The 15,200-nt window shown below is 38.0% G+C and overlaps 1 protein-coding gene across 2 annotated transcripts in view; it reads right to left on the reverse strand.

Annotated features, from left to right (window-relative positions):
* LOC306870538 (transportin-1) overlaps positions 1-15,200 on the reverse strand; it is a 30,041-nt gene that overhangs the window by 10,853 nt on the left and 3,988 nt on the right. For both annotated transcript variants that reach the window (XR_013784273.1, XM_079417852.1), the window contains exons 3-14: positions 14,218-14,367; positions 13,613-13,719; positions 5,826-5,959; positions 4,421-4,502; positions 4,124-4,246; positions 3,635-3,753; positions 3,422-3,482; positions 2,814-2,985; positions 2,555-2,707; positions 1,694-1,919; positions 939-1,110; positions 457-543 (exon numbers count right to left, since the gene is read on the reverse strand). Coding sequence is in view for 1 of the 2 variants with exons in the window: in XM_079417852.1 (XP_079273978.1) it covers positions 457-543; positions 939-1,110; positions 1,694-1,919; positions 2,555-2,707; positions 2,814-2,985; positions 3,422-3,482; positions 3,635-3,753; positions 4,124-4,246; positions 4,421-4,502; positions 5,826-5,959; positions 13,613-13,719; positions 14,218-14,367 (1,586 nt within the window). In the remaining variant the exon portion in view is untranslated. The remainder of the gene's footprint in view (positions 1-456; positions 544-938; positions 1,111-1,693; positions 1,920-2,554; positions 2,708-2,813; positions 2,986-3,421; positions 3,483-3,634; positions 3,754-4,123; positions 4,247-4,420; positions 4,503-5,825; positions 5,960-13,612; positions 13,720-14,217; positions 14,368-15,200) is intronic.

The following is a 15,200-nucleotide window of genomic DNA, read 5'->3' on the forward strand; positions in this document are numbered from 1 at the left end:
TTCCAAAACAGGGATTAAAATGATTACAATGTTGCTTTTGTTGGTGCGGTTCGCTTTCACATGGCAAAGTTTCTAAACGGACCAAAATTGTTGTTAAAATGCACCTACTACGAAGAACATTAAGACGGCATTATAAAACGAAAAGGCGCTCTTTGATTTTGAGTCGTGAAGATGTGCACACCCTTGCACTGCTTTTCACGAAACTTACGTAATTACCCATTATACAGTGTGATATAGCCTGGATCATTGGTCCGTTGGATCGGATTGCTTTCTCACTACAACCGAACCGCTCCAGAGTTCGTTTTCAATCGAGCCGAGACCACCCCCTTCAGGCGATCTCGGTCCGATTGTTTTGGCGCGGATCCATACGCGATTACCGTGTTCACATATCCACAAACGAACCGAGCCAGGTTCCGAAACAACGGGCCAGGTGTGAAAACACCATTAGATAACTACCTCCAGTAAGGGAAAGAGGTCTTTATCTTCATCCTTTAGCTGGTTCCATTTTTGAATCAATGGAGGCATCAGCATCTGAATATATTCCTGCACACAAAGCACACATGTACAGTAGACATACATGTGTTTATAAGCCATACACGAGCAGTTACTAAAAAAACTAAAACAATCCAACATGGCAGACAAAGAGAAATGTTGGATTTAGAATTATGTTACTCTATTTATTTTGCAATTACTATAAATCAATTACAAATAGGTCATGGTAAATATAATTGATTACTAAACCAAATATTTGTGTGAGTGAGATAGAGAGCTATTTTTCATCTTTACGATAAAAATTGTGAGATTCCGTGAGGTTTAATATCAGTTAGAATGCTGTATGGCAGTTCAGTGTGTGTTTGCATGTAACATACTACCTCTAGTGTAATATTAAGATATGTGCCTCAAACAAAGTGTTTGTGTGCAATTGACTGTGCAATTACTGGTTTGTTGAGATGGTGGCCCACAGAGTCTGCCAGAGTCCCAATGGCGTCATAGAGGATGAGAAGGTTCTTGTGCTGATATTTACCAAAAGCAAAAACCAACGTGTCCAAAATATAAGCAAGGTACGGCACCAGCTCAGTGCAAGCCTCCTCTTCCAGGGTAGCAAAGGCACTGTGGGACAAAAAGTGAGAGTCAGAGACTTAAAGGCCCGGTTTCACAGACAGGGCTTAGACTAAGCCAGGATTAGGCCATAGTTTAATTAGGACATTTAAGTCGTTTTTATAAACGTGCCTTACAAAAAAAACTTCACTTGTGTGCATCTAAAGATAAAACAAAGGCACTGATATATTTTATGATCAGTCAGGGCAAGTTTCTTTCAGTTGAAACAGCTCAGACTTTCAATTTAGTCTAGAACTAAATTGAAGTGGTGGTGTTGGCGCAGTGGATAAGACACATGCCTTTGGTGTGAGAGACCCGGGTTCGAATCCACTGTGAGACACCAATGTGTCCCTGAGCAAGACACTTAACCCCTAGTTGCTCCAGAGGCGTGCGACCTCTGACATATATAGCAATTGTAAGTCGCTTTGGATAAAAGCGTCAGCTAAATGAATAAATGTAAATGTAAATGTAACTAGGCTTAAGCCTTGTTTGTGAAACCGGGGGAAAGAGTTAAAAGCCAAAAGCTAAAGACACCTCAGGTAACAAAATGTTCTTTAAACTAGATCACATGCAGACACGTGTGATGCATGCTCACCTGCAGGCGGCCTCTTGGACACGCTTGTTGCTGTCAAGTATCCGTTTGAGCAGTTCAGTCATGAGCGGTTTGAGGTAGATGTCGGGGGGCTGGCTAACAACCCAGTGTGCGTAGCGGCTTAGAGTCCAGCAAGTGATGGATCGAACCAGCGCCTTCGTATCAGACAGACACTGTACCAAATGAGGAATCAACTCTGGCAAGTAGGGGATCATCCCCTGCATACAGCCTAAACCAAAGAAAGAAAATACTTGTCATTAAAAAATTATTTATACTTATTAATATAATAATTCTAATAGACTAAAACTTGGTGTGTAATTTTTTTTAAACTGCTTGTAATTAGTTTTTTCATTAGTATAGTAAATAATGGCCAAAAGAATGATCATGATATTTTTTCATATCAGTCGATATTGATAATTACTACGATAAATGTCAATTTTTTTTATTTCTTTCAAGTTTAAAGGCAGGTTTTTGATCCAAAGTGAAAGCTGTAGAAACCAGACCATTTATTGTAGTTTTAAACTACTCTTTATGGTCAGAAATTATATCGCGATAATTATAGTTATCGATTTATTCGCCCACCAGCCCAACTGTAAACTAAAGTATAGTAACCGGTTCCTTTAAGATATATTTGTATTTTGAGAGAAATTCATTATTTTATTCAGCAAAGATGCCCTAATTTGATTAAACGTGACAGTGAAGGCATTTATAATGTTACCACATTTTTCTGTTTCAAATAAATACCTTTATGAACTTCATATACAAAACTGCAAACTTTTGAGCAGTCCAAGGTTCCCATTTTGAATGCTAATGCTTATGCAATGAATGAACTATATAAAGCATTCACGGGAAATTTTTAAATACCTTCAGCAATGGCTCCCAGCACAAGTATGCCAGACTCTTTAATAAGCCACTCTGGATGGAACAGTAGTTCTTTCAGTAAAGGAAGAATATGCAGCAGCAAATCCTCTCTGAACACATTCGCCAGGACATCTAGTGCAGCTGCAGAACATTTCCCTACACACACCAGAAAAAATTATGAAGACAACAGCACGTCTCGATGTACGTCCATTTTAAAGAAGTTGAGGACTTGGCTTTGGATTTTTTAAACACGGTTTCTTACTCAAGTTCCAATCTGAGATGGTTTCATCATCATCCAAATCATCTTCATCATCCTCCTCTTCCTCAATGGAGTCCCCTCCCTCGTGTTGTTGAGCCACAGTGCGTGAGCGATGGAACCTTGGGCGGATGTCCTGCTCATTGTCCGGGATTGCTTCATCCTCCTCAACATCACCCTGGAAATCATTAACATATTTAGAGATTTTTTTGGACAAGCTTACAGCTGTTTTCCAAACTTGTTTGGCATAAACCTATAATTGTTTTTTTTTCTGCCATCTTTTAGTGCATCACATGCTTTCAAAATAAATCTAAAATACTGTATTCTTGATAAAATGCTTTCTGTATTTATTTAGCTAAACAGGTCCTTTATAACTCTCTAAAAGACAGGCTGAGATATGGAAAATAAAAAGATATTAATTTGCATATGACAAATGTAAACAAATTGACAATGTGGGTTTTTAAATGCAGTTGAGCATTGTAACCAAATCACATGTTCGCTGTGTGTATGAACTCAAATCACAGTTGTTATTTAGTAGGTTTTACTTTTTATGGTTATGGTGGCATATGAAAACATATCAAAAGGAAGCTTTAGAACCAGATAGAGAAACTGACCTTCAATAGGATTATGTCAATCTCGGAGTACTTCATTCCATTCACAAGAACTGGTGTCAATCTGTGACCAAATAAAAAGAAAAACTCATGACTGATCGTGATAATAATCAAATAAGCAGCTTTGTCCTGTTGCTGAACTGTATTATAATTAAAGGCATCTACACAAGTTTTTTCTTTTAATCAAAAGGACACTGTGTGTTTGCACACGCTCACTTAGGCAGGTGTCCACACAGAACCTCCTTACACACAGGCTGCTCGGCAAGTGTGAGCCAAAATTCACAAGCCTCCAGAGCGACATTTTCATCCTGATCTTGTGTCCTCTGCAACATGTACTGAAAAACAGAAAAGGGCTTGTGAGTATAAAAGCATCGGGCCTTATTCATGAGACATGAAGAGCGTATTTTTGTGCAAGCTGTTCAAAAAGTAATTTTCACAACAAAAAAAATCTTGAATGTACATAATACTTTTTATTTACAGAAATTTATTTTGCTTGCGTTTCATAAAGAAGGCTCACTTTTACCAAACTAGTTAAAGTCCACAAGAGGCTGCTGTTGCTTCACTTTGCCTCTCAGTGACCACATTTATCAAGAAACATTTACTAAGCTATAGAAGACAGCAGATAAATCAAGATCAAGGTTCTTACTCTCAGCAATCATGTAATAGAGATTAGTTACATTAGGGGTTGCAGAAGCGTGATCTAACCTCAATGATGTTGTGCATGTGAGGAAGAAGACGGTCTAATCTGACTTCCAAGAGCATGACTAAAGCTCTGCACACATTCTTCCTCACTTCGGGCTCTTCATCACCTGCCAGTGCAAACAGGTTCTGCGGCATAAAGACATTTACATACATTTTAAAAAACATTTTCACTTCTCAGAACTAAACGATGAACCAACATCCTCTAAACTGGCATCACAATAATGAGAGTGAGTAAATCATAACATTTTTCATTTTTGGGTGAACAAATGCTATTAATGTGGGCGGATTTATAGGTGGTACCTCAATGAAAGGATCTATGTGCAACATCAGGGCCTGTGTTCTGCTGATGATGAACTGGTTCACACAGGCAATGGCATGAGACCTACAACAGACAACAAGCACCGCACATCTATCAAACAAGTCTGAACAAATCTGCTCAGCAAGTAGTAGTCTACATTAGGGTGGTCACAATATACTGGTATTGCCGATAATTAAATATCGATATAATGTTAATACTACACAGCACTATTGTTTTATTTTATTATTTTATTTTCTTAATATATTGTTTTTTTTATGTTGTGTTATGTATGAAAAATAAAAAATGTTGATAACAAAAAAAACAAAATTGTTTTATTTTATTATTTTATTTTCTTAATATATTGTTTTTTTATGTTGTGTTATGTATGAAAAATTAAAAAATGTTGATAAAAATACTAAACAGCACTAGAAACTGTATGGACCACAGTAGCTTGTGGTTTTGCATCGCCACAGCTACTACTGCCACAAAAATAACGATGGAGGAGATAACCGGCAAAATCAAGATGCAGTGTTGGAACTTTTTTGGAATTTGAAAAAAGCCAGGGTGTAAACCACTCCAGTCTGCAGGAAGCCCTGATCAATAGTGAGTTCATTTTGTGCAGTTATGGTTACAAACTCTCCCTCCGCCGCCCTACACCTGTATTTTGAGTGTGATTCATCGGCCAAAAAAGATAAAAATCACACAAAAAGAAAACAAAGTGAAAATCTGATATTAGGGGTGGTTGAAGTTCCAGTAGACACGATTGACCGGTAGGAATTTGTCAAATGGTAGAGATTTTGGACTTTCTTCTTCTTTTCTTCTTTCTTCTCTATTGCGCGCTGTTGCTTGGCTACGTGCTCATGAAAACTTATCGTTTGCATGTGTTTTTAAGCATTGTGGTTTAAAAACAAGAGATTTTAAGCTGTTAAAATGCAATCAGCTGTGAAAAAGAACTCATTTCGCTATATGAGAGACCGTTTCTGAGTGCTGTCAGAGAGGCGATCCTCATAGAGTGTAGGAGTATTGAACGGAGTTATTTTTGCCACTTATAGGCCTCGAGCAGTTAAATAGACAGTTAAATACACTTGTGTGTGTAAAAATGCCCATCTTTGCAAGTATCCTCATGGTCATAAGTGAAAGCAAACAGCTGAGAAAGAAAACACATGTGTACCAGTATAACAAATCCGTGCAGCTCTTAATGTGACAGCAGTCTAATATTCCTGCTGTCTGATGTTCAAAATTTCAGTTCAGTTCGTGAAATAAAATTACTCGTATCGTGATATAAGATTTTGGTCATATCGCCCACCCCTATCTGTTATCATGACAGTCCCGGTCTAAATGAATTAGTAACAATTCCTCACTGTTTCAAAGATTTAGGATCCATTAAGGAATGCAGGTTTATCTTACCTGATCTTGGGGCTATTGTGTTTGAAGAACTGCAGAAACTTGGGGATCATCACATTGAGTGGTCGGTCCAGCACGTCACTATCCAGGATCTCAGCAGAGTCCTCACAGATTTTCTGCAGTGCTCCAAAAGCCCCCTGAAAAGACAAACACAGCAGGAATGTAACACAGACGAAACATACATATTTCCCCTTCTCACTGAACAACCTCACATTTTTAATCTTGAACACTTCCTTAACAATCGATCAAACGGACCTAACCAGTTGTAACTGTCACACAGTGACACTGAGGGCTTCAGTCCATTTCTATTTTTGACCAGAGCTGCTGAAAAAATAAAGTAGAATACTTTTGCCGTTGCCTCAAGCTAACAGCTGGCTCATGGACTCTGTACACTGCAGAAGACATGCAGATTTAATGCAAAGCAGACAGCTGTAGGTTAATTTAAGGGAAGCCGTAAAGCAGAACATGGGAAATACTGTAGGGGGAAGCTATGGCAGAGATGACATGATAATATTTAAGTAACAGGACAGTAAAGCAGAGTTTTTTTATGCTTTACTGTGCTGTTACTTTTATGCTTTACTTATGCTTTTATGCTGAGAAGCATAAAAAAACTTCTACCATTGAGAAGTTTTAACCAAAGTATGTTATAGACTTTATTACGACCCTAAAGAATCATTTTGGAAAATGGGCATCCGATGACCCCTTTAACAGACACAAGAAATAAATGATCAAGGTAATAACTGAAATAGTAACAGGAGTAATGATGGTTTCTTGGTCACTAATCCGTTCAGTAGGCTCTACAGGTCTGGCTATGAGCCTACTGAACAGATTCATAGCTTCACTACATAATACGCATATAGAGACAATAATAGTTTGTGTGAAAACTACTAGCACTACTAATAACTATGCACTGTATATATTAACTAAATACTGTACAAAGAAAAAAGTATCAGTTAGCAAATGTGTAATAATAACATTTTTCAGCTCATTTTAACTGATTGCCATCACAAATAACTCATTTTCATCTATGAAGTAAATAAAATATACTTTAATATATTATGTCAGACATAAAAATAAATAAATAATAGATAAAACTTTTCTGGACAACATTTGAAACCTAGAATTGCTAGTGCTTTCTTAAGATGAACTGCTTATGCCTTGCTCATTTAGAAGTCGCCTTGTATAAAAGCATCTGCTAACTGAATAAATGTAAATATAGAATTCACTGCCACAAAATATCACCAAAAGAATCTGAAGGAGAACAATGCCAAAGCAGCAGAGGGACCCACCCAACACATCAAGCTTCCTCCTGATCTCACAGACATTCCACCTGTAAGGAATCTAATTAGGTCACGAGCACAAACGGCGCCGTGGCAACGAGCTGTCTGGCTCAGCTGTCGCTATGGCAACTGTCTCCACTGTCAGCTTGCACTTGGTTTGAGATGGCACATTTTGAGCTAGAGAGCTTAGAGAAAATAACAGAGGAAGTCTCTGGTCAAAACAGACTATATAACAACAGCTAATATCCATCGATCTTCAGCGGGGGAAAACTATTTGATCCCCTGCTGATTTAGTACATTTGCCCACTGACAAAGAAATGATCAGTCTATAATTTTACTATAACCCGTAAAAGCTCAGTTTGTCTTCAGAACACAATTTAAGATATTTTGGATGAAAACCGGGAGGCTTGTGACTGTCCCACTGACTGCACTGTCAAGGTCCATAAAAGTATGAAAAGCATCGTCAGAATAGTGCATCTGGCATCAGTGGTTTAATCTGAATTTAATGAAGCGACGAGAACACTTTTTCTGTGCCAAGAAAACAAAACAACGACTTCATCTCCACTGCGTCAGCGTAGCGCCATTTTGGAGAATATCCGCTGGATGCAAGCAGCGTACGCTCTTGTGTGTCAGCTTGTGTGTCATTTTTTCCTCCACTGTATCTATCTATCTATCTACAGTGTATGTGTGTGTGTGTGTGTGTGTGTGTGTGTATATATATATATATTACAAATTTATGCACCTACATATGTATTTATATCAATATCTATTATATCTATGTCCGTATATATACAAATGCAAAGACATTCTCTAGGATTTAAATATTGAAATTAACAAACAAAGGCCTTTGGTTGGACTAGCTGTACAACAAACACATTACATTAGTAATTAATTACCATCACCTTCATAAGCATGTCCGCACCAGTGTGCTCATATATCAGCCAGTGTGGACTGTGGCCACTTAAAGGCAATAAACTATGATTCAATGGTCAGGAACATCTTAACCATATAAACATATGTCATCCCTGCAAATTAAACTCATTACAGGGAACAAAACCACTCTATGCCCAAGCTAAAAGAGTCATCCCTGACATTCTGGAAATGTCTCTCAACTTCTTCAGACTTCATTTAGCAACATGAGGACCCACATACCACAACCAAACCCTTGTAATATCTCTGGCCTGGAGCTCAGCATGCTACAAACAGTTGAGCTAGAGGTGAGCATTCACGGCTGTAGAGGACTGACTTATGAGTCTCTTACTCAGCATGCCTTTTGAAGATAGTGTGGGTGTGTGAGAGTTTCCTCATAAGTAACTTTGATGTAACTGCATTTTTCAGGTGCATACACACTACTAATTACAGACGCATACTTTCCACGCATACATATAGACATGACATTTCATACACACCCCAAGAAATATAATATGCATGTAATTTGACACATCAAAAATAAGAAAAAGTACTTGTATTCTAAAAATATTATATATTACATAATATTATTTTTATTTTTTTTTACAAAATTAGCCCCCCCCCTTTTGATTAGAGCATTTTACCTAGATTTTTACCTCATTACTGTATTACATTTATTAAAAAGGTTTTTTGAAAGAGGTTTCTTATGCTCACCAAGACTGTATTTATTAATTTCAAAATACTGCAAAAACACTAATATTGTGAATTGTTTTTACAAATATATTTTTTTTCATTTTGTAGGATTCCCTGATGAACAGAAAGTTATTTCTGTCACTTTTGATCAGATTAATTCATCATTAATTTAACAGGCATTCGTGGTCTCATGAATCTATTATTTGTTCCTGGTCATATCGTTTTGACGGAGCACAAAGTTTAACTTTATATTTATTTTGAACTTTACCGTAGTAACTTGCAGTGCTGACTGTAGCAAACGTTCGACTGAATTGTTTGCTTTTGTCTTTATTTCCTGTTATATAAGCCTCTTATACTTTGTACTTATACTTTTATAATGGCTATTATTGTTCATTAAAACTGACAAAAGAGGCAGAAAAGAGTGCTTATTGTCGTGCTTTATTGTCGATCGCTACTTTCCGGCATACACCACCCCTATCAAGTAAAGGGTACTGCAGGCAGTGGAAACGCAAGCCTGATCAGGGTTACCCGTACCGAATCGTACTGTACTGAACTGTACTGTATGGCTCAGTGGAAACGAGGCATTAGAGGGGACATTGCATACAGCCATTATGGTCAAAAAAGCGGGCAACAAAAGTGAGTACACCCTAAGTGATAACAGCTATACCTCGTATAACCATGCAAAGCCACGTCCTATTCATCATGTTCATGTTTTTGTCTGCTTGACAGGACCATACAAATTTGTGTATCTTGTTTTAGAGCAGTTAAAATTTGGTGCTTTGAGTACAATTCTCTCATTCTGACCCCTGGGTGTTCAACATGGCATCTCCTGTCAAAGAACTCTCTGAGGATTTGAGAATTAGAATTGTAGCTCTCCACAAAGATGGCTGAGGCTATAAGAAGATCAGTAACAACCTGAAACTGATTTACAGTACAGTGGCCACTATCATACAGAGGTTTTCCAAGACGGGATCCACTTGGAACAGGCCTCACAAGGGTCGATCAAAGAAGTTGAGTCCTTGTGCTGTGCGTCAGGTGCAGAAGCTGGCTTCAAAAAACAGACGCATGAGTGCTGCCAGCATTGCTTTAGAGGTTGCAGAAGTGAATGGTCAGCTTGTCAGTGCCCAGACCATACGCCACACACTGCAACAAGTTGGGTTTGCTGGGGAGCTGCGGTTCATTGAGGGAAACATGGATTCCAACTTGTACTGTGACATTCTGAAGCAGAACATGATGCCCTCCCTTCAGAAACTGTGCAGTACAGCAGTTTTCCAGCATAATAGCCACCCCAAACACACCACCAAGATGACACTGGCCAAGTAGGAGTGGCCAAGTATGTCTCCAGACCTGAACCCTATTGAGCACATGTGGGGCATCCTCAAGCGGAAAGTGGAGAAGCACCATGTGTCTAAGATCCAGCAGCTCCGTGATGTCATTGTGGAGGAGTGGAAGAGGATGCCAGCAACAACCTGTGCAGGTCTGATCAATTCCATGCCCAGGAGGATTAAGGCAGTGCTAGATAACAATGGTGCCACTACAAAATATTGACACTTTGGACACAGTTTTGACATGTTCACTTAGAGTGTACTCATTTTTGTTGCCAGTTATTTGGAAAATAATGGCTATATGTTGAGTTATATTTAGAGGACAGTAAATTTGTACTTATATACAAGCTACACATTAATGTCTCTAAAATATATCCAAGTTTCATTTGTGTGGTATTGTTCCTTGAGATGATATACTACTAAAATTTTTTGCTGAAATGTGAGGGGTGTACTAACTTTTGTGAGATACTGTACACTGGGACTCAGATGTGCAACTATTTTGTGGGGTTTCCTAATCTGATAAATTTTTACGTAAATTATATGATCTATTACAATCTGAATTGCGCTATACTGTATATAAAGCGCTATATAAATGCATCATTCATTCATTCAATTGAGAACATTTAAAACAATTTCAGAGTATTGGTATTTGGAACATCCGCCTTTATGGGGAAATATTTTGTACAGTTTACAATAAATGGCACTAATTTAGTTACATTTGATTAGCAACGTAAAAACAGTGTGGAATTTTACAAATCTATTTCTCTTTTTATATCATAACACTACAAAATCATAGAGCTTAATTTGGAGGTTTAAAATGGTCACATTCACTCAGATTTTCAATGGGGACTTCTGAAGAGCACTGTGTATAGGAGAAGGGCGCGACAGTCTGAAAACGCACACCATCTCTAGACGTGTCTATGATCAGTTGTTATCCCATCTGATCTCCACAGTAGAAAATAACTGACCTCAATCTGTGCTAACAAGCCTGTTTAAGGGTCTCGCAGTCACAGAGGGCAGAGCATTGTACTGCACGCACTCGGAGCACAGTCTGTTTGTTCCTGTGTGGGTGTATGAGACAGAATTTACTCAACTACTAAATAAAAGGTACATAAAAGTAGCATCTCAAGATGATGTGTGTTAGTGTGTTAACCAGGGTTCACGGCCCCGTATGTCTGCTCAACCCAAACAAAAACACTGCCTTGGAAGTCATAGAACCTATAGCCATATTTTAACATCCAACATGCAAATCCTCCAAAATGCAAACCTAATATGTAACATCAAAGCAGAGATAGGTTTGTATGTGCATAGGTATATACATATGTACTGGGGGAAGTCGTGGCCTAATGGTTAGAGAGTCGGACTCGTAATCCAAAGGTTGCGGGTTCGAGTCTCGGGCTGGCAGGGATTGTAGGTGGAGGGAGTGAATGTCCAGCGCTCTCTCCACCCTCAATACCACGACTGAGGTGCCCTTGAGCAAGGCACTGAACCCCCAACTGCTCCCCAGGCGCCGCAGCATAAATGGCTGCCCACTGCTCCGGGTGTGTGTTCACGGTGTGTGTGTGTGTTCACTGCTGTGTGTGTGCACGTTGGATGGGTTAAATGCAGAGCACGAATTCCGAGTATGGGTCACCATACTTGGCAGTATGTCACTTCACTCACTTCACTAACGCCAAGACTTCACCTTCTTAGCCTTGAGTCCAGATGCTCAGGGCTCAAGGAGTTTTACATGCTTGCATCAGCAAAACAGATTTATCTAAATGGATGCTACCGTTACTGTGTAGATAATGACAGTGGGGTCTGAAACTTGCCTCCAATATATATAAAATATATATAAAATAATAATAATAATATTAAAGGGTTAGTTCATCCAAAAATTAAAATTGTGTCATTAATTACTCACCCTTGTGTCGTTCTAAACCCGTAAGGCCTTTGTTGTGGTATTCTCAATGGCGGAAGACGGTAACTCGGGGGAGAAGAATTGTTGAATAAAGTAGTTATTTTCATTTTCCTTGCACACAAAAATAATTCTTGTAGCTTCATAAAATTACAGTTGAACCACTGATGGACATGGACTATTTTAGCGCTTCTGGGCCTGGGAACATTTCAGTTACATTGTTATCTATGGAGGTTCAAAAATGTATGGATTTCATCAAAAATATCTTAATTTGTGTTCTGAAAATGAACAAAGGTATTACGGATTTGGAAAGACATGTGGGCGAGTAATTAATGACAGAATTTTCATTTTTGGGTGAACTATCCCTTTAAGAATGATAATGTTTTTTTTATATAGCACATCTCTTAAACTCATGGGCGCTTAACGGGCAGTGTTTTCTTCATTTCAGCTTTAAGACAAACCATTCTTTTTCAGAGTACACACACAATGGTTCAAAGATAGACACTTTTAATATACTAACACTGGACAGCCTCTAGTGACTACAACGCACTCTGGAATTAAATGGCTATTTTAAGGACTTGTTGCCTTTGCCTACATAACTAGACTGAATGATGCATATATTGTTATTCCAAATTTATGATTGTTCCGGTTGTAATTTCTGACTGGTCAATACAGCATTCTAGCAGTGCCAAATATAGGATCCATTGGTACATTCACATCCAAACCATGTCAGAATGATCAATATGATTAGCTATTTATGAAAGGACAACTCAGTGAGTTTTAAGCATTTATGTGCTCACAGAACTTATTTCAATTTGATCAAATTCAATTGCAGAAATTCTGATGAATACACAGTAATAAAGAACTATTTCAAATAGAAATCTTGGTAATATCACAATGTTTTCAAACCCACTGCTCCGGGTGTGTGTTCACTGCTGTGTGTGTGCACTTTGGATGGGTTAAATGCAGAGCACAGATTGCGAGTATGGGTCACCATACTTGGCTGTATGTCACGTCACTTATGTTTTTACTGCCACTTTTGATTATTGAAAAAGTATAATTTTCTTAAAATCAATCAGTCAATCTTATTGCCCACAAACGTTTGAAAATGATTGCAGTAACCAATTAAAAAGGCTATGCTGTACAGTGGACATTAGCGTGTCAGCTGTGACTATATTCCACTGTGAAAACACCTACAAGTTTTATGAAAATAAAGAGTCCTATTTGGATCCAAGATTTGTAATTACTTTACAACTACTTTACGTTGATAACACAATCATCCAAATTAAGATATTACATGAAACAATCTTCAGCAAAACATTAAAGCAAACATCCAGACAAATAACAATCCAACAAATACAAAAAAAGCAGTTTGACAAGCATACTTTGGTGATGTAAATTCCTTTTACATCATGCTAAGCAGAGTAACCTCCCTGTGGAGGTATGTTGCAACACACACATATCACCAAACTTCAATTGTACTGCCAAGGGCTTAGATGATGAAGCTTTGAACTAGGCCCACACTATAGTTTTAGACAATGAGTCAGCAACATGCATCATCTCACAGCTCCACTTAGAGGGACAAAGAGAGAGAAACATGAGATAATGTGAGACTGATGAGAAGAAACATGAGAGAGGAGAGAAAGGACATCAGAAAGTGTGTGTGTGTGTGTGTGTGTGTCTTACTTCACAGGTATTATAGTCCTCTGAGTCCAGCAGTAAACAGAGTTTAGGTAGAAGCTCCGGCCAGTTCTGTAACTCCCCTTTAGAGGCTATAGTTGTGATCAGAATACCTGAGGAACACAAACATATACACAATAATGCACCATTCAGACCAGCCTATACTGCGGTTCACATGACCAACCGCCAGAAACAACCGTTTTCACAAAAATCAAGCTGTTCTGCAAATTTGATATCATATTCAAAACATCACAATATGTGGACAAACTATACTCAGTTTTTTTCCTATATTAATCACTGAAAATATTATTTAAACATTTCAAACCAAATAAACAAAAAGAGGAGGAACGATATATATTATGCTGTGTTTTGCGAGATGCCTAGTAACCACAGAAACAGAGCACTGCATTCCTCATTACAGTCTAATCACAATCACAATAGGCTCATTTAAAAAACACAGTGTATTCTCAAACAGAGTCAATAAATGATCTTACATCGAAAGCATCAACACAAAGCCACACACAGACCCCAAAGGCATAATATTGTTTGTCATGATGGCAAAAGCTGTGGCTCAGAGCCAGACAGAAAATGCTTTGTCGGTCCATACTCACCCACTGTGGCTCTAATGAGCGGTGAGGAGTCTCCAATGTTTTGCAGGCACTCATTTTTGATGAAGTCAGACACACCATTTGGGAAGTTCTGGTAATGGGCCTTAACGTTGTTCTTCAAAATGAGACCACTGAGAGACCGTGTGGGCTCATCTATGAGAAAGGAAGGATGAAAAGCTTTACTTTCAGAATGGGTAGAAAATACAGCCCTGGGCACAAGACACAGCATTAAAAGGAAAGAAAGAAAGAAAGAAAGAAAGAAAGAAAGAAAGAAAGAAAGAAAGAAAGAAAGAAAGGGATAAACAGAAATACTACAAGAATGCAAATACAAATATAGCTGCAAGCAGCGATGGCGGGCCCAAGCTGTCAGTGCAAACGCCACCCCGATGGCATCAGGAAAACTGTGCCCAGCACATGCATTACAGTAACCCTCTAGCAGTTTGGATTTAAGGGATACAGGAATGAAAGGGTTAATCCAAACCATAAAGACACACACACACACCAATATATAAAACTTCGGAAACACTTTCAGTAAGGTTTCAGTTCTTAACAATATTCATTAACATGAACAATACTCATAAAGCATTTATTAATGTTAGTTAATATTAAGTTCAAAACTAAAACATTAAACTTTAAAGTTTCATCTGTTAACATTAGTTAAGGCACTGTGAATTAACATTAACATTTTGATGAACTGACATCAATAAACATTAATAAATGCTATAAAAATATATTGTTTATGTTAGTTAATGCATTTACTAATGTTAACAAATGAGACCGTATTATAAAGTGTTATCAAAACCTTTAATGATTTAGAAGCATTTTTAACGATTTTAATGATTTAAGCATTCGTGAAATATTTCTGCCTGCATTACAGCTTAGTCTTCATTTGTGAGCTGATCTGTTTTACTATTACTTTTAAACCACTTTTAAACCATCAAAAGTTTAAACAGACTCCCTCTCTCTCTCTCACCCACCCCCTCAAC

This window comes from Barbus barbus, assembly GCF_936440315.1.
Source record: "Barbus barbus genome assembly, chromosome: 5".
NCBI classification, from domain to species: Eukaryota; Metazoa; Chordata; class Actinopteri; order Cypriniformes; family Cyprinidae; genus Barbus; species Barbus barbus.